Source organism: Strix uralensis, chromosome 7 (genome assembly GCF_047716275.1).
Source record: "Strix uralensis isolate ZFMK-TIS-50842 chromosome 7, bStrUra1, whole genome shotgun sequence".
NCBI lineage: Eukaryota > Metazoa > Chordata > Aves > Strigiformes > Strigidae > Strix > Strix uralensis.
This window is the reverse complement of record NC_133978.1, coordinates 22,544,663-22,563,157: the sequence shown is the minus strand read 5'-3', so window position 1 is coordinate 22,563,157 and position 18,495 is coordinate 22,544,663. Positions and strand designations below refer to the sequence as shown.

Below are 18,495 nucleotides of genomic sequence, written 5' to 3'. Positions count from 1 at the left end.
CAGGACTCGCCCACGGAGCTCAGAGGCCAAAACAACAGTACGTGACTCTGCACACAAGCCAAAACCATGCCCAGAGTTTAAAACTATGCAAGAGCCATAATTCTGGATGAGATGGCAAGCAAGGCCTGGCAAGTTCAATGATGGTAACACCAACACTGCTACTTCTGGGGAAGTCTGGACAGCATGGCTACAAAACATGATTTTGCTGCCAGGTGTGGGATGCTTACTAATTTTGTCTCTGATGCACAAGTCAATGTAATGCCAGGAACAGTCGATTTAGCACTACTGTTGTGGTTTAACCCCAGCCAGAAACTAAGCCCCACACAGGCGCTCACTCACTCCCCCCTTGCTGGGACAGGGGAGAATTGGAAGGGTAAAAGTGAGAAAACTCATGGCTTGAGATAAAGACAGTTTAACAGGTAAAGCAAAAGCTGCACATGCAAGCAAATCAAAAAAAGGAATTAATTCACCACTTCCCATGAGCAGGCAGGTGTTCAGCCATCCCCAGGAAAGCGGGGCGCCATCACGCATAATGGTTACTTGGGAAGACAAATGCCATCACTCTGAACGTCCTCCCTTCGTCCTTCTTCCCCCAGCTTTATCTGCTGAGCATGACATCGTATGGTATGGGATATCCCTTTGGTCAGTTGGGGTCAGCTGTCCCAGATGTGTCCCCTCCCAACTGCTTGTGCACCCTCAGTCTCCTCACTGGTGGGGTGGTGTGAGAGGCAGAAAAGGCCTTGACTCTGTGTAAGCACTGCTCAGCAGTTACTAAAACATCCCTGAATTATCAACACTGTTTCCAGTACAAATCCAAAACATAGCCCCACACCAACTACTATGAAGAAAATTAACTCTACCCCAGCCAAAACCAGCGCAACTACACTGAGGATAAAATAGATCAAAGTCAACGCCCATTAAAGAACTGTAAGAATTAGATGTATGGACAGTTAAAAAATGAAACAAGATAATTTTCTAAGACTTGGTGAAGAAGGAAAATCTTATTGCTGATCTTAACATGGTAAGTTTGATCAAGACAGAGCACTCATCAGAGAAAGACTGACCAAAACAACTAAAGAAGGCTTTAGGGACACCTTTCAAGAAATAAGGAAGCTTCCAAAGAGTGCTGAACAGCGTTGAAAGCACACAATTACTCCAAGACACAGGCACCCAGGAAAGCTACCCTTGCCCTAAAGAGGAGGCAAGCTTAGGCCCATTTCTTTGAGAAGGCAGGGAAGAAATATCAGTCCAGTTGTTGAACATCTGTTCTGGTTGCTGTAGGGGGCAAACCAGACAATTCATGGAAAGCCAGGAAGTCACTGACAACAAATGCTGATATAAGTGAAAGCAAAGTACAGCTCAGGGTATTACCATTTTAAAATTTAAATTTTAAAAGTGCTTTTGCACATTTTATTAATCCACAGAATGTGAAGCATTTAAAAATGGAAATAACATAGCTAAAAAGAACTACAGATGTTAGTAATTAGTGGCACATTACTCACATTTCATTGTAAAACAGATGTGTGTATTATTTTAATTATAATGACTAATATAACATATGCCTTTGACATATATATAAGCATAATATTTTCTGTGAGTCAATACCTTAAGTATGGTTTTGATTTTATTTACTTTCCTGAGTTCAGTGTCAGAGAAGGGAAGTATATTTGTTACATGCTAACAGATCAAAAGAAGCAGAGAAAGTCTCTGTATTATTGGAAACCTGTGTTTTGACGGTGCGCATTTGCAACTGGTAAATGGAATTTTATGATCTCCAGCTTCACTCAAATTACTTCTTTTTAATGATAATATTTCCTTACCCTGAGGCTATACCACAAACAATTATGGAACAGTTTGGAGCCTGCATTGTGTGCTATTACTTTTAAAAGATAGTATCCTGCTTGCCTTTTTCCCTACAATCTTCTTTTCTTCAGAGCAATGTTCAAATACACTCCTTTTTGAAAATTACTTGCATATCCCATGGCTTGTATTATGGTCATTTAGCACTGTGGTCATTTACTGTATTGCTAGCTTTTCTTTTCAGTCAAATTGTTGACTGCCTTTGCACTGACAGTCAGAGAGGAGTCTGTATAAAAAGAAAAAATAAATCAAACTTCAAGAGTAGAATCACCAGCAGACATTCAACCAGGTACTAATATATCTTATGTGTCATTCAGGAAGAATTTAGATGCTTTCACTCACCTATCTTATTTAATTTTAGAGGTTACCTAGGTTCAGATACAGACTTCCTTAAAAGGTCAGCACGATGTCTATTGTGAGTCCCAGAGAAGGAGCTGAGTTGTCCTCCTTTCATTTGTGTCTCTACAGGCACACACAAAGCTTTGAGCTCATCCATTAGCCTGGTGAAGTCAACCCCAAGTGTGGGACATCCAGTTTACACCCATCAGCAATAACCCTCCCAACTGGAAGGCTTTTGTTCAATGTCTGCTGCGGACAACATACATTTTATAAAATTGCTGCTCCAAGTAACAGCATTGCTTTTATATATATATATAATCCCACAGACCTATAAAATGGAACAGAGAGTTATTGACTATGCCTGTGTAGTGATCCTTCCCCTGAACAAGGGAGGATTGTTTTGGAGAACCTGAAGTGCTTCACCTAACCCTTGCTGTACTACAAGTTTCACCCTCTGACATCACCCCCTAGCCCTCTTTTCCATTTTCTCCTGCCAGATCCCCAAAATAAAAAGTGGATGAAGTATTGTCATGGACTATCTTCTGGTGGCAAATCAGTAAATGACACCCTTCTTTCCTAGCTGCTGTCCAACAAACCCTAAAGTCGCAGGAAAAGCCCTCAACCTGCTGCAACTACTGAGATTCAGCCGAGACATGAAGCCATTGATACTTGGCCTGTCAGTATAAGCTGACTTGTGTAAGTTCTGCTGCTGCTCTCAGCATTGCTGTTGTAACCTTTGCTGTCAATATCCTCAAAGTTTTTAATATCTGGCCTTTTTAAAATTTCACATTTTAATTTTCACATTGCTGTACTGCCTCTGCCATTGCACTCAGCCACTGCTTATTGGCACTCTCCATCAGCAATCCCCATCATAACCCTCCACTCCTAGTAGTAACTTTTGACAGACTTTAACCATCAGAGTAGAAATGTTCTGTGCAGAGGCTCTCCACCAGTTCTTTTTTTTTCAAACTGAGTAAATATTAGTCATCCATTTGGAAAAAAAAACAGGGAGCTTTGCCAACATCTGACTTAAAATCAACACAATAAACTTTCAATACCTTCATAGGTGAGAAAAATCATTTGTCATGTTTCCAGGGGACAATCCTGAGGTCAAAGCTGTCTTGCCCAAGTCACTGAGAATAATTCACACAGGTTCTATGTCATTTAGAAAGTGCAGAGGAAAAACCCTTTTTCTACTTGCACAGAGGAATTTGGCGGATGCTCACTTGTAATTCTGCCCACATTCCTGCTGCCCTACACAAGACTATTGTTCCACATAGCCATGGAGCCAGCAAATCAGACCGGACACAGCCAAAAGGGATCTGGCTGCTACTTCACCACATCAAAATCACTAATTTTAATGGGTCAGGACTTCCCCTCTTCCATCAAACAGTGCAAATAATTTGGTGCCTTTCTAAGGCCCACTGTTGAAGCAGTCATCTTCTCCCTGCTTTAGGAGATAAACGAGGAACTTTGTCTATTGCCTTCTCATGTAAGGAAAGGAATACAGGAAAAAAAAAATCAGATTCTTTTTTTTTTTTTTAATAAGTAGTGCAAATTTGAGAGTTTATACAAGGTAACTTTTCAGACAGAAGAAATACAAGCTAATTTTGTGATATGGCAATGCTACATCTTATCCACGTGGCCACAACACTGCTAAGAAAAATATCTATGTTTGGTTAAAGGATGCATCCAAGCATACGGTATGTACAGTATGCAAGATGTGGCTTCTCTCATATTCTCTGCAAAGAATCATTTAACAAATGGCACCTGAACTTCTGTACTTTAAAAAAGAACAAATAAAGCATTTCTTTTGCTCCTTATTTTTACTTTTAAAGGAAAGAAGATGAAAAACACACGGTATTCGGCACCTGACTGCTACACGAAGGAGATGCCTTTAACTTGTTACAGTATCAGATGTCTATTTTTCACTTAAAGGCAGATACTATACGTCCCCATCTACAACATGAAAGTGAATCTATTCTAAAATACTCAGTATTTGAAGGACATGAAAGTCAAATATTTTGTTTATTCAAAGCTGTACCAAAAATTATTCAGAGAGATCATCTTAGAAACACAAGTGAGGTAACTTTTTAAGCAGCTCATGGACCTGTTGGATATTTGGATGGATATTTGTTCATTATTTCACTGCTCAGCAGGAAATGTAACCACTTGTGTCATCCATAACTCCTCCTGAAGCTCAGAGGTCAAAGTTCGACTGCTACTCAACCCTCCACAATGTACAAAATTTGGCTGGAGCTTACTGATTAAACTGTCTCTGGTAAAGATATTTACTGAAACAATTCCTTAAGAAACAGTAAGTTTTTACTTCTGTTTTTAAGTTTAAAGAATCTGTTTTAAAGTTAGCACTGCCAAAGTGTAACGACACCAATCCTGACAACAGAGCAAAAAGCAAGCCCATCTTCCAGGGACATTCCTGAGGTTAGGGAAGGATTCCCTGCTTTTCTGACAACAAACTCTGTGCTGTGGGTACATGTGTGCAAACTTTGTTTCCAGGCTGGAATGTTTTAAAAAATGCAAAACACAGAGACACAGGATTTATTTTCTGAACTTAAGAAAAGCAGAAACAGAAGAAAGTCTTGGAGGACATGGTAGAAAATGGAGATAAGAGGGAAAGATGTTATCTATGTCTGAGTAGGACAAAGTAGGTCAGAGACAAATCTTGTTATTCCTTGGGATGTGAAGAGCTTAAATGTCTTTTCTGTGGCATGTTCAAGGATTTAGTGTTTCTACTAAGGGAGACAACATACAGAGAGCGTAAAACAGTATCAAAGAAAACAAGGCTAGAAGAGATCTTCAGATCTCATTTAGTCCAACATCCTTCTGAAAAGCTGACCCAGTATACTTAGACCATTTCTGGCAAATACTAGTCTAATCTATATTTAAAAACTTCTCATAATCTCATGGTTAGAAAGCATTTTCTAGTATCTAATCTTGCTTCCTACAATTTAGATCCACAGTTTCTCATTCTACTGTCAGTGGACATGGATGGTTCTCTATTCCCTCTCTTTGCAAGAGCCTTAAAATACCTGGAGATTTATTGTTTCCCAGGCCTCACTGAGCAATCCCAGTTTTTCAGTGCTTCCTCATAGGCCATGTTTTCTAGAGCTATGATCTTTCTTGATGGGCTCTCCTCTGGTGTCTCTCCAGTTGGTGCATATATTTTTTCAAGTTTGTAGTTGATTTCCAGCTATGAACTTCAGCTCTTTCCAAAGGTGAGTTAGCAATTTGTAAAGTGCAGACAGTAATTTGGTTTCACTTGTTAGATAACAGAATTAGTACGAGCTTCACAGTCAATTTTCCAAATAGACTTCCTGGAGAAGGTAGGTTCTACATGTATCATAGCTCTGCAGGTAGAGATAACTAATGCATAGGAATAAAGCATGTAATATCAGTTAGGAGCAATACCTGAGCAGTTTTGGTTCATATCTCATCCACATCTTCACCTTAATTCACCTTCATCCAAACCCTGCATTCCATAACCATTCACTTATCTGCTTGGACACTACCTCCATTTTTTGCCTCAGTCCATGTGTCTGAGTAAGGGCAGATCAGAAATACCAGGTGCAGGCAAGAGGTGCTTTTCTTGTAATATTTCTGGCCTGAGAAGAAGCAGGTAGGCCCTAGGAATTTATATGGAAGCCTTTATTCTTAGGATATACCCAGGCTAAATTTGCTAATTTGGAAAACTTGTTGAAGGAATGTTTGAAAACTTAAGACAATAAATCCAAACATAACCAGACAAATGCTAGACAAGTACACTATACTTTCTGACATTGGTTCACTGCTTTTGTAGTGTGACTCTTCATGACCCATGTAACGTCAGTTGACAGCAGTGGCCGTCTGAGTGTCACTGTGCAGGTTCAGTGATTTTTTCATGATCAGCCTCACCTCAGCAAGTTCTCCCTCTGTAACCAGCAAGCTTTATTCCTATCAGGGCCAAATCCAGTACTGTGGGAGCCACGGAGCCACCCTGACCAGAGAGGAGGGATACACTGGTAAACTTCTGTCTCTTCAGCACAGAAAAAAGTGACAAAGGAGCACATAGTGCGGTTGGGTCCAGTCAGTGAGGGTCTGAGACACAACGTCTTGTTGAGACAATGAGTGCTGCAAACCATATGAAGCTGAAAAAGTCTCCTGGGAACACAGTATTTTGTGTTGGCCCTGCCCATACTACACTTCTTTAAGTATTTGCCATCAGCCACAGTCAGAAGGAGAACACTGAGCTAGATGGATCATTGCTCTTTCCCAGTAGAGTCATTCTTACATCTCCTGTTGACAAAGAGGCAGTGGGACATCTCTTAGACTGAACTTCATGAGACAAATTATGAACGCAAAGTTTTAAATATGGTGCCAGCACAGGTTGTGTGGAAAACACAGACCAAATTCCATGAGACAGGAGACTTCACAGATAAACCATGTCCCTGCAGTCTTCAGGAGAGGCTTATGCTTGCCCAAACCTGTCCGCAACACTTATTTGGGGAGGCAGGCAAGCCAAAGCAGGTGATAGCATGGTGTATTGTCAGGGCAACTCTCACCAACCATGTGGTTCTGGAGTGAATGCCCTCTCTGAGCTGGGCCGAGTGGGATCAGCGGGCTCATAGCGGGTAGCTCAGAGCAAAGTACTGTCAGTAATGTTTTAAATGGGACCGGTGCCTAATGAGAATGCATAGCCAGAACATATTAATGCACCGAAAAGGCTTTGAAATCCATCTTAGCGTGACATTTGCTCACCTACTGCCAGAAATAAGGACAGCTAGAAGCGTCATTTTAATATATTTGAAGAACAGACTGGAAATGCAATGGACTTTTTAATGGTCCTCAAATGACACTGCTATGTACCACTATATGAAGCTGAGACAATGTCTTTGTGCATGATGATGCACAGTAAGACTTAATCAGGTTTCAACTCTTGCACACACCTAAGGATGCAGAAAGTACACATGACAGAGGCTCTAAACACTTGCAAAACATTCACAAATCTCATTTTTTCAGGATTAGCAGTGCCCTGCAAATTGGAATGATCAAACTTGAAGCAAGAGCTAAGAAGAACATAATAAATCCCCTGTGCTTTTATGCAGTCCCAAACATAATCATAAAAGTAGCAACAAAGGTAAGTTCATTGAACTAAAAAATGTGCTCTCATTTGAAGAAAGAGAAAATGGAAAAATACATTACAGCATCAATAGTAAGGAGTTCACCTATCCAGAAAAGTATGTCTGAACCACACAAAACATCAGATCCTACCCAGATACATCAGTATAATTTATAAGCCTGAAATAAAAAGGAAAAGAGATTGGAGGAAGGACACCTTACAGTGGGGGAAAGGAAAACTTCGGTCAGAACATCAACCTATCTGGCAACTTGCCAATAAGTCAGAAATAAATGGCAACAAGTAAACTAGCATCAAAGCCCCAAACAGTGTAAACATTGCATGACATTCAGAGACCTAAAAAGCATGATGCTTACATTTTGGAAGCTCTTATATCGTGTCTTTCCCATTGACGTGGAGCTGAATCCACAAAACAGGATTTCCCACATATTGGTCCACAAAATAGCTGTGGAAAAATACCAGGGAAGAGTTTTTAATCCTAAACCATGTTGTTCAGAAGCTCTGGACTGTTACAGTTCAAAGTTAATTTGGCCCATTAAAGGGATAGGAAAGTTTGGGTACAGATCCAAACTCCCTCCATGCTTGGCAACACTGAATCAATTTGGATTTTATCAATCTTTAATCACTGAACATTCATTTGTAATTAGGATTCCTTGGGCCATGGGAGCTATCAGCTGCTGGATTCGGAAGATCTGCCCATAACTCATGTCTCCATGACAAGGTTCAGGCAGGCAGGTAGCATCTTTGCATGCTGCCTGGATGAGGTGTGGGAGGGTGATAAACTGTAGCTTCCCTGATCAATCCAGGTAAAGAGAAGTTCAGAGAGACAGTTTATTGCTGCAGGTAGGTTAAGGAGAGCATAACTCTTCTTAACGTATCAGGTATGAAAGCAGGCAACCAGCCCACCCCAGTCCATGTACACATGGTGAGAGTTGCAGCCTTGCAGAGTCATTTTTCCCAGTGCTAGAGCATGGCCAAAGCAGCCCTGTGTGAGTTGCAGTGGACGCTACTGTATCCCTCTGCGACACTGCAATATTGCTGTCAGGGCAAGCTGCAATTCTGCTCACAGGAATCCTGCAGCAGTTTCTGGAAACAGATTTTGGGGATGCTAGTAAGACCTCTCAATAGAAGAAGGCAGCCAGGGAGAGAGGATGGGCCAGGGAAAGCCAAGAGGTTGTGGTTACCTCTGCTGATAGATGTGACTTTGCAGAGAGACAAAGGGGATTTGCACAGCAGATCTCACTCAGAGTGACTGAGGCTGATTTCAATAATGCTGTCCCCAGGGAGCGAGGGGCTCCAAGCTCTGAGTGAACAGGCAGTGTGAGCTATGTCAGATGCACTGGAGTGCTGAGTAGGCACTTTCCTCATCAGAGCAGACCCGGTCCGGCAGGAAACGAGGCCATGTAGGTGCTGCCAAAAGCCAAGAAAGACATACCCCGTGGGTCAGAGGCTCTGCTCACGTGCGTCAGCACACTTCCAGAGAAGCTAAGGGAGGTGCACTGGCTTACAGAGCTGTGTGCCTGGCCTGTGGGTGAAAGAGAAAAAAGGGAATTGTACTGCATGTTCATTTGGCCTCTGGAATTTTTGGTGCATGGGTAAACTGTGATGGTGTCAGGTAAGAGGCATCAACAAGCTTGAATAAACATTTTACAACAGCAGAAACATCTCAGCTGCTACAAATGGGTTGAAGGGATGAAAGATTTTAACAGTGAAATAATGCAAACCACATAATTGCAACCTTTCATGCAGGTTGCCCCACTTCCATTATCAAACCCTTCCAATCCAGGCACAAAGGAAGGTTACAGATCACCCAGCTGCAGCCCAGAGGTTGGAAACGATTTCTGTAAAACCATCCAACAAGTCAGCAGCAAATCTGAGAAGATGGGGGAGGTTAGCAGGCTATGTTTCTCCACAGCTCACTAGCCTGACTAGTGCTGTCTGGCCCATGAGTATATCCTAAGAGATTGGCAAGATGTAGACTTATTTAGGTATGTTAGTTTCTGGGTTGCCTAATGAATGCTGCTGGTGGTACATGTTAGTGGCAAGAGAGAGACCAATGCATAGAAGCTTATGGGTCCCATTCTTAGCTGTGCAAAGGAAAGCTCTTCCTTGGTAAAAAACCTAAAAGGGCAACATCACCTGGGTTTATTCATGCAATGTCAAGTATAAAGGACTTTTAGCCTAAACCACTTTAAAAGTACATTCTGAAATTTAAAAGAAATGTCCCTTTAAGAATAAGGTGCACTTTTTATGTTCGCATGTTAATGAAGATCTTTCACTGAGGGAGAAATGAACTAAATAATTCTACACAAAAGGGAGAACCCCCCAATACACAGGGAACTGTCAAGAGTACAGAGATCACAAGCTGCAAAACAGAAAGAATATGTTTTCAGTAAACTGGCAAGCACATGAGACTGGAGAAGCCCAGATGTGCCTCTGTCTCTTCTTCTATCTATCTTCTATCACAGCCAAATACATCATATGAAACCTTCTCACCAATTGATTGATCTAGTTCTGTCCCAAAGCTTACTGGGGTTCTTGATGCAGTTAAAGGAAGTGTTAGTGCCATCGGTAACTGGGATGGTTGATAATGACAAACATCGATACTGATTCTCATAGTTCATCTTTAAGCTTTGTAGGGTCCAGGGACTCACATGAGAGCTTAGGCAGTCCTTATTGGTATCTTTACATCAATATTTTGTACACACCATTAAAAGATTAGTAGACTGAAGGAATTTATGAGAGACATGGAGTGAGGCATGACTGAGCCTAGCAGAATTATATGAGAAGGTATAAAATGTCCATCTGGCCTAGTATCTTTTCTCCAACAACAGCAAGCAGCAAATGCTTTGGAAAAGAGTACAGAAAATCAGTCATCCCTGGTTTCCCTCTCAATCAGCAGTCCAAGGACTTCCTGAGATGGAGCTTCCATCAGGACCATCAAATTAAATAATTGCTGATCCAGGTTTTTTGTGAATGTGTCTGTTTCTTTTTGAATTAGCTTATTTCTTTGATAGGATTTCCTTTTGCTATGTTAAAGGACTAGACTTGAATTTACAAATCTTAATTAGTTCCCCAGGCAGTACAACTTTTAACAACTCCCTCTGCTTCCTCAGGTCTGTGGATTGTTCTGTGCGTAATCCAGACCTGTCATTCTCTTGCGAGGAGCATTACCTGTACAACACAAAATTCTGTCCCTGAAGTAAATGAATTGCACAATGTTAAAGGCAGTGTTCAGTGTCATAAGGATCAGACAAAGCACATGCTAAATTTTCATTTTCTGTGATGCTTAAAAGCAGACAGGTATTAGCCTGCCTAAGTGATTACTAGGAGAGGGGTGGAGTAGCTAAATCGGTACTAATTGTCCTATCTAGGGAAGCAGGAATGCCAAGGTGTTTGTATCATCCACACTTCACACAACACTAAAATCAGGTATAACCCATCTGCTGGTAGAAGGATTAAGCCCATGTCTCTGGAGATTTGTGGGCTTTCAAATGATAAACATTTTCCAAAGGAGCAAAGAGGGCAGGAGTAGACTGCCAGGTGCCAACTTCCCTTGTCCTTTCTGGCCTAGAAGTATAGTACTGTTTGGCAAAACAAGCACAGTAACCTTGGGGTGATGCACTTTAAGCTGCTATATCAATTAATTTTGGGCTTTTTTAGAGAGTGAGTGTCAGTGGTCAGTAGTTGTGCTGTCACAGCAGAGGGGACAATCCTCTCAACACCAGAACACCAAGTGTAATGTCCTAGCAGAGGTGTCCAAACAGCCTACAACATCCATCTCCACGCCTGCTGAAGGGCCCCTCCTGCCTGCCAGACCTCCTTGTCCCCAGGCTGCCACCAACAGAGTCCACGGAAAGGGAGACAGCCGATAACAAGAACTGCCTGGAAACGGTGGTCCTGTTCCAGTTAAGGAGTGGGATGCGGGCAATGGGCATGAGGGCCTGCAAAACTTCAAACACCTCCAGGAAGCAGAGGGGATGCATAACACAGCCTTCCCTGTCCCACCACCCTGTCCCAAAACTCGTAGCTACCACACTGTCTCACCCGGTCGCAGAGGCTTTCTGTGCTCACAGTCGGGAGCTTCCCACTTCCCTGCGCACAGATCCGCGTCCTTTTGGCAGGGGGTGTGTGCACGGGGGGGTCACAGATGGAGCAGCCCTGTCTAGCCCTAGTGCCACCCCACAGGCCTGAGCGCGGTGGGGAGAAAAGAAAGAAGGCGAGAAAAAGAGGAGAGTTAAACAGGGGGCAGGACGGTGGGAAGAGCAATGAAGTAGGGAGGGAAGGAAGAAAGCGGAAAAAAAGGAGGAGAAAGGGGAGGAGATGAAAGGCAAGGGGAGAAGGGAGGACCGGGCGGGGAGGAGGCGAGAGGCCGGGGAGGAGAGGAGGGAGGCAGCTCGTTAGAGAGGGACGGGACGGGACGGGACGGGACGGGACCCGGCGCCCCGCGGGCCATGCGGCTCCTGGCCGCGGCGCTGGCCGCCCTGCTGGCCACGGCCCCGGCCCCAGGTAAGCGGCACCCCGGGCGCGCAGCGGCCGGCGCCCAGCCCCGGGAGCGCCCTGCCGGCCGCGGCGGGGCGGGGCGGGGCGGGGCAGCCCCCTCGGCCGCCCGCGGGACCCCTTCGCGCGTCCGTCCGCCCCCCTCTCCCGCCGTCGGCACCGGGGAAGGGACCGGGGCAGCGGCCCCCAGCCGCGGAAGCGCCCGGGGCTCGGGCACCAGGAGAGGTGGGGGGCTGCTGCCCGGGGGAGGCCGCCGCCCGGGGGAGGCCGGCAGCACCCCCGGGAGCGGGCGACCCAGCGCTCCCCGGCAGCCGGCCAGGTCCCCCCCCGCCGCCCCCCGCCCTGGGGTGGTCCCTCAACCCGCTCTGCCGCCGCCTTTCCGGGCTGCCGGCAGCAGCGTTTCTGTACAGCTTGGTGATCCGCAACTGTTTTTTTAAAAAGAAAACCCTTCCCATACAGAAGTTTATGGAAATGTGTCCGCCGCCACCGTCTGTGCCAGGCGGGACGATGTTGAACTGCACCGTGTAACTGCAGGCAAAGCTGAGGCAAAGGGAGATCGGGCATTGTTTTTTCCACAGGTGCCTAGATCCCATAGACATCCAGTGGAAGCGAGACCCATAGGTCACTTGTGAAAATCCTCCTCCATTCAAGACCTTTATGCCTCCAAAATCAAAGGTGCATTGACCAGCGTTGTGTCCTAAAGCTGCAAAATGGACACAGAGCCCGGATATGAAGTTCAAGGTGCAGTTCGGGTTAGAGGGGTGGGGGAGCCCTGCTCATTCACGGTTAGTAAGAGTTGAATTTGAATCTTCACCTCAAAAGGGCAGGAGAAAGTGGAGGCAGAGGTTTGGTTCAAGTCCGTCTTTAGTCAGCGCAGAAGCTTCCTCTGAGAAGGAGCCTCTGACTTGTGAAACTTGCAGACAGATCCGTTCAACTGAAAACAGCTGGCTGCTTTTGGTGATCTTGCTAGCCAGCTCCTAATCGTTTTCCTTTAAACAAAGAGCTTTGCTTCTTCCTGGCTCATCTGCTCTTCTTACTTTTTAATTGTAGAGAAGTCAAAATAAAGCAGGCTTTGACAGCAATATTGTTTCACAGAACAAACTACAACACAGATAAAAGTCATCCCATATGCTTCTGTCATGCAAATCTGAGATCAGAAGGTAACTACCCTGATGACATGCCTCTCTAGTCCCTTAACTATCAGCAGGGGCCGAGGAAAAATGTCCTCTCAGCCCTGAGGGGTGGGTGGTCGGTATTGCCTATTAGTCTCCATGCAGGAAGGAAGAGTGGCCTATATATAACACTAAACCTGGGTTGTGAGCAGTAGTGCACAGGAGCAACTCTGCTAGTATCTCCACCAAAGTAGCTGGCGTACTTCCACAAAAACACAGCCATACTCAAACTGCTCACCAAACATAAGGACCCAGCAGTGACTGTGGGTCCTTTGCTACCATTCCAGCACAGGCAGAGGGGACAGCCCTGGCATAGACAGGTTTCTGGCTGCTAAAAGTGTGATTTGTTACTCCTGACAGTGCCGTGAAAGTGTTTTGCTATATGATATGGCAGACAACAAAGTCCAAACCTAGCTAATATTTGGAATTGAACTGTTGTAAGCAGAAGTGGATGATTTTCAAAATACGATTTTTCAAACAGAGTTTAGTTAGCAGTAACCTTCCCTGACTCCCAACAGGCTAGTGAGACATGCAGGTGGAGAGTACCAAAGAAACAAACAGCTAAAACATCAGAATGGGGGCAACTAAGTGAGCTGGTTGCCAATAGGAGAGATGTGTTTGATGATTAAGCACATTGCAAAGGAATCCTCAAGTCTTTGACTCACTCTCCGCCCCTTTTCTATAAATAGTTTCCCTTTCCAAGCAGAAGCAAGGCTAAAACTCTTGTGGTGAGCTCCACCTGAGCAGCTACATCATGCTATACTGGGAAGGCAGGAGAAGAAAAACAGTGATTCCTCACTGGAAGCAGCAATCTGAAGTCTAGAAATTCAGTGCTCTGCTGGCACGCAAGCCTGCTCTCAAGTTGTGGAGGAGTCTTCTGTCTTGGCAAGGAGCCCATTTACAAAGGTAAACCTCATGCTGGGGCTGATCCAGTGCCTGCTGAAGACAGGAGGAACATTTCCACTAGTGTCTGGGAGCCCTGAATGGGACTTTTCCTTTCCACATAAAACGTAAATGACCTCTTTCCTCTAAAATCCACCACTGTTCCTGCTCCAATGGCAGTGGGAGGCTAGAGTCAAATGGACACTGTTTTTCTGTTTTATATAAAGCATCATCTGACACTGTTCAACATGAGATGAGAACAAAGTAAAAGATCAGGAAATTTCCAAAACTTTCCCCATTGCTGCGCTTGCACAGCCGCACCAACAGGAGCCACAGAAGAAAGATAAGGAGCTGGGTTCCCACTGATCAGACAATATGAAGGATGCAAAATTTGATATTTCCTTATAAAAAGGCATGTCCGTGGCAGGAAAGTAGAAGCCTTAGGTATAAAATGCCAATGTTTATTTGAGCGTAAACAGCTAGAAAGGCATCAGAGACTCCATGTACAATGCTTCTTTATCTTCTTGCAGAGGCATCCATCATCACCATATCCGAGTTCTTCTGTATTTTCTCTTGGGTACTTTTTGGCACTATGCTCTGCCTAGTTTTGAATTAAGCAATAATTATTTTGCCTTTTATTTTGGGACTCTATTCCACAATTAATCCTAGCCAGCTTTTTCAAACAAGAGGTTCACATGTCAGGAAAATGACATAATTGTTTTTCTTTACAGTTTTCACGACATGTTCATAATTTTGGTAGAAGAAGTTTGTGTTTTTCATTTATCCAAACCACATTTTTATAAAGTATTTATTAAACATTTATAGCCTAAGCAATTATGAGAACCTCAAAAAGTGTTGAAATTCTTAAACTCATTCCTTGTATACTGAGCAGCACAACCTTCAAAATTTAATCTTATTTTGATGGCAGAGGCAGCCATCTTATCCTCACATCTGCCTGTAAAGCACAGGTCAGGTAACTCCAGCAAGTAAAAACTGAAATTTCATGCCTGGAAAGCTTTTGGTGGTATTCAGCCTTTATTTTAAACTTCAACATCCTGTTCTACTTGTGTGCTTTCTACAATCCAAAGTAATCTCTTGGTTTAGCACTTACATGAATTGTACACACAAACATCATGCACAGATAATTATATCAATAACCTAGGCCATGCTTAACTGCAGTTTCTTAAAGAAATTTTAAACCCCCCCTTTCTTTATGCAATTTATTTTCTCCTGCATAAAGAAAAAATATCTACTTGGAAAAAACCCATCATTTAGTAGAGCCTTCTATTGAAATGACACAAAATAATTATTATACTATTAATTTTCAGAGGGTTCTTTTCAAACAGCTGCAGTGTAACTTCTTTAATTTAGTGGATTTACTTTAAGAAAGGTGATACAACTTACCACTCCATTTCATGGCTTCACTGCGGCCATAAAACCAGTGTCTCTGCTTCCAATACTCCTTCAGAAATAGAATGGAAATACTTTACTTGCTTATTTTGAAGATAAATATATGTTTGTGTTTCAGGAGCTGATGTCAGACAAGAGTCTCTGCCAAAATGCTCATCCCCTTTGTTAAAATGTTCCTAGCTGATGTGCTAGAAAAGTGTCCAGAAATGAAAAAATCATTCTCCCAGAGTTGCAATTCTCATTAGTGTTTGAGTACAGTATATTCACATAACAGGAAGCTTAATATTCACATTTTAGAGGACATTTCATGCTTTGCAGAGTGCATTGCTGGGAGGGCTTGCTCACTGTTGGAATATGGCGCTCTCTCTAGTGGATGCTATCAGGCTGGTAGATTACATATTGCAAGTCATTTAGGGAACACAGTGCCACAATATACCATTGGTCAAAAACAGATCAGTCTCTGATATGACTAATAAGAACACTCTTAATGTACATTAGGAAGGAAATAAAATGAGTGTTGATTCCTATGCCTCGGAAAATCACTCCAGCATAAATCATCTAGGTCAGGAAAGAAGAATCTTCCTCTAATGAACAGCTATGGACTTCTTTCAACCTTCACCTGAACTGGCTGTTGTTAGAAGTAAAGCAGAGAGACAAACTGGTCTAAGCTAGGTTCATGATGAAGAACAGAAAAAACAGTGTCAGAAATTAATAGAACAATGGAATAATAATTTGTCCCAATATAATCACGTCATATTTTGTCATGCAAATCACATCACATTAATCTGAATTTGTAGTCAGAAGGACTAATCTGACATATTTAACCCAGGCTTGAGATGACCATTTGATTATGACAAGGAGAATATTACTTAGGACAGAGGACATGGGGAACTGTAAAGTGAGGAGCTGGTTATGGGCATATAGGGAGGTTAGTAGCCTTTCAGTGATCATCTAAGGAACAGGATCATGTAAGGTTTGCACAAATGATGTCTAAAAGAAGTAGACAGAAGCATGCACATTGAAATTATGTGACCTCATCAAGTTAGCATAAGGTTGGGATAGCACGTAGGAAAAATTGAGGACCAAGCAACAAAAGTGAAGCAGAACTTGGTAAAGCAAAGTCATGTACTTGGGGATTAGTAAGAATTTCTTTGATACACTAGGAACTGAACCATAAATGGCAAAGAAGGGAAAATGCCCAAGTATATTATTTAATTATAAATTGACATATAGATGTGAAAATATCATGAAAAGGACAACATAAATTCTGGGATATACCAGGCAAGGTATATCCCAGTCAAATCTGGGAAGTACTGTGACTGTTTCAAAGGACATTGTAGAGCTGCTTTCCAGAAACTGTCTATAATTCTAGTCACCCACATTAAAAAAAAATTATAATAATTACAATCAAAACCAACATTTAAACTGAAACAAATGCAGAGAAGGGCTACTAAGGTGACTAGGGAAGTGAAGACACTACTTTACTAGAGGAGACTAACAGAGCTTGGCTTCTTTAGCTTAACAAAGCAAAGGCTGAGACACCTGACAATTGCTTTCTACGTGGAGTCAGGAAGCAAGTGCTAGAGAAGAAAACACTATTTAAACCTAAAGTTGGCACAGGGACAAATGGGCATAAACTGGCTATTGAAACAATCTAGCCTGGAAATCCTAGGAAAGATGCAAGTTGTCAGAAAAGCTGGTTGTGGAACAGCTTTCCAAAAGACATTCTTGGCTCTTGCTCCAAACTAGTTTTAGGTTAATGTTTGTTCAGACTGATGAAAGATTATGTGATGTTGGGCCTATGACAGCAACAAGGTGTCTACTTCAGTCCTATCTTATTAATTAGTGACAGCAAGAATCCTAGAGCAGAGTCGCTGAAGGAGGGCCTCATACTATTTTTAGCATTCATAGAGAGACACAAGATGTCACGTTCTAAAAGCTCAATAAATTGCTGCATCCTGAAAGAGTGCCATCAGTTTACCTGCTGTGGATTTGCACGCTGGGACAGATTATGGTGCTGTTGTGCCAGTATGGAGGATTCTCACCGTCTTTTTTTTCCTTTGCAGATGTTTGTGAGGCTTTAAATGTGACAGTCTTTCCAGGACCAACAGTGCGATACTCCGAGGGAGATAATGCTACCCTTTACTGCCACATTTCTCAAAAGAGAAAGACAGACAATTTGCTGGCTGTGCGGTGGGTCTTCGCTGCATCACCTACCCAGGAGTATCTGATGATCAAAATGACAAAGTTTGGGTCTGTCCAATATTATGGAAATTATACTCATCATTTCCACAAGCAAAGACTTCATCTTCTTAAAGAGAAACATGGAACTATGTACAAATTTCTTATTCTAAGCCTCCAGCAAACAGATCAAGGACATTATATATGCAAAGTCCAGGAAATTGGCAAACACAGGAACAAGTGGACAGCATGGTCAAATGGCACAGCAGCTACTGAAATAAGAGGTGAGAGACTACTGATTTCAATTCTATCACTTTTCTTGTCCCATGATCCTTTTTCTTCTTCTTTTGCAAGTTCATCCAGAAGACATTTGAAGTTAGGCTATTTTTAAGTGTTATCTGTGGATATGAGAAGAAAACCTAATACTCAACTTCTTTACTTAGACATTATTCAGCCCCTAATAAAATGTAAAGAAGTGAGAAGATTGGTAGATTTGTAGAAGATAGTCTATTTCCTTTGCCTTTTACCAGAATATCAGTAATTAAAAGTCCTTTACATTCAGCTACAGGTCTGTGGTGGGTTGATCTTGGCTGGACGCCGGGTGTCCACCAAGCTGCTCTATCACTTCCCTCCTCAGCAGGACAGGGAGGGGAGAAAATAAGATGGAAAAAAACCTCGTGGATCAAGATAAAGGCAGTTTAATAAAGCAAAAGCAAAGGCTGCATGCGGAAGCAAAAGGAAAGATTTATTCTTTACTTCCCATGAGCAGACAATGTCCAGCCACTTCCCACGAAGTAGGGCTTCAGCATGCATAGTGATTGCTCCGGAAGACAAACGTCGTAATAACGAATGGCCACCCCCCTCCTTTTTCTTAGCTTTCATTGCTGAGCAGATGTCCTATGGTGTGGAATATCCCTTTGGTCAGTTTGGGTCAGCTGTCCTGGCTATGTCCCCTCACAAGATCTTGCCCCCCGCCAAGATCTTGCCCCCCCCAGCCTACTGGTGAGGGGGAATGTT

General features: G+C 43.0%; 1 protein-coding gene across 3 annotated transcripts in view; it reads left to right on the top strand.

Annotated features, from left to right (window-relative positions):
* Nucleotides 1-11,718: 11,718 nt before the first annotated feature.
* Nucleotides 11,719-18,495, top strand: part of VSTM4 (V-set and transmembrane domain containing 4) — a 42,865-nt gene continuing 36,088 nt past the window's right edge. For 2 of the 3 annotated variants that reach the window (XM_074874853.1, XM_074874855.1), the window contains exons 1-2: nucleotides 11,719-11,842; nucleotides 17,364-17,762. In XM_074874853.1, the coding sequence (XP_074730954.1) occupies nucleotides 11,788-11,842; nucleotides 17,364-17,762 (454 nt within the window). In that variant the 5' untranslated portion in view covers nucleotides 11,719-11,787. Of the gene's footprint in view, nucleotides 11,843-12,489; nucleotides 12,575-17,363; nucleotides 17,763-18,495 lie in introns of those variants that run through there. The other variant, XM_074874854.1, reaches the window with a different exon arrangement.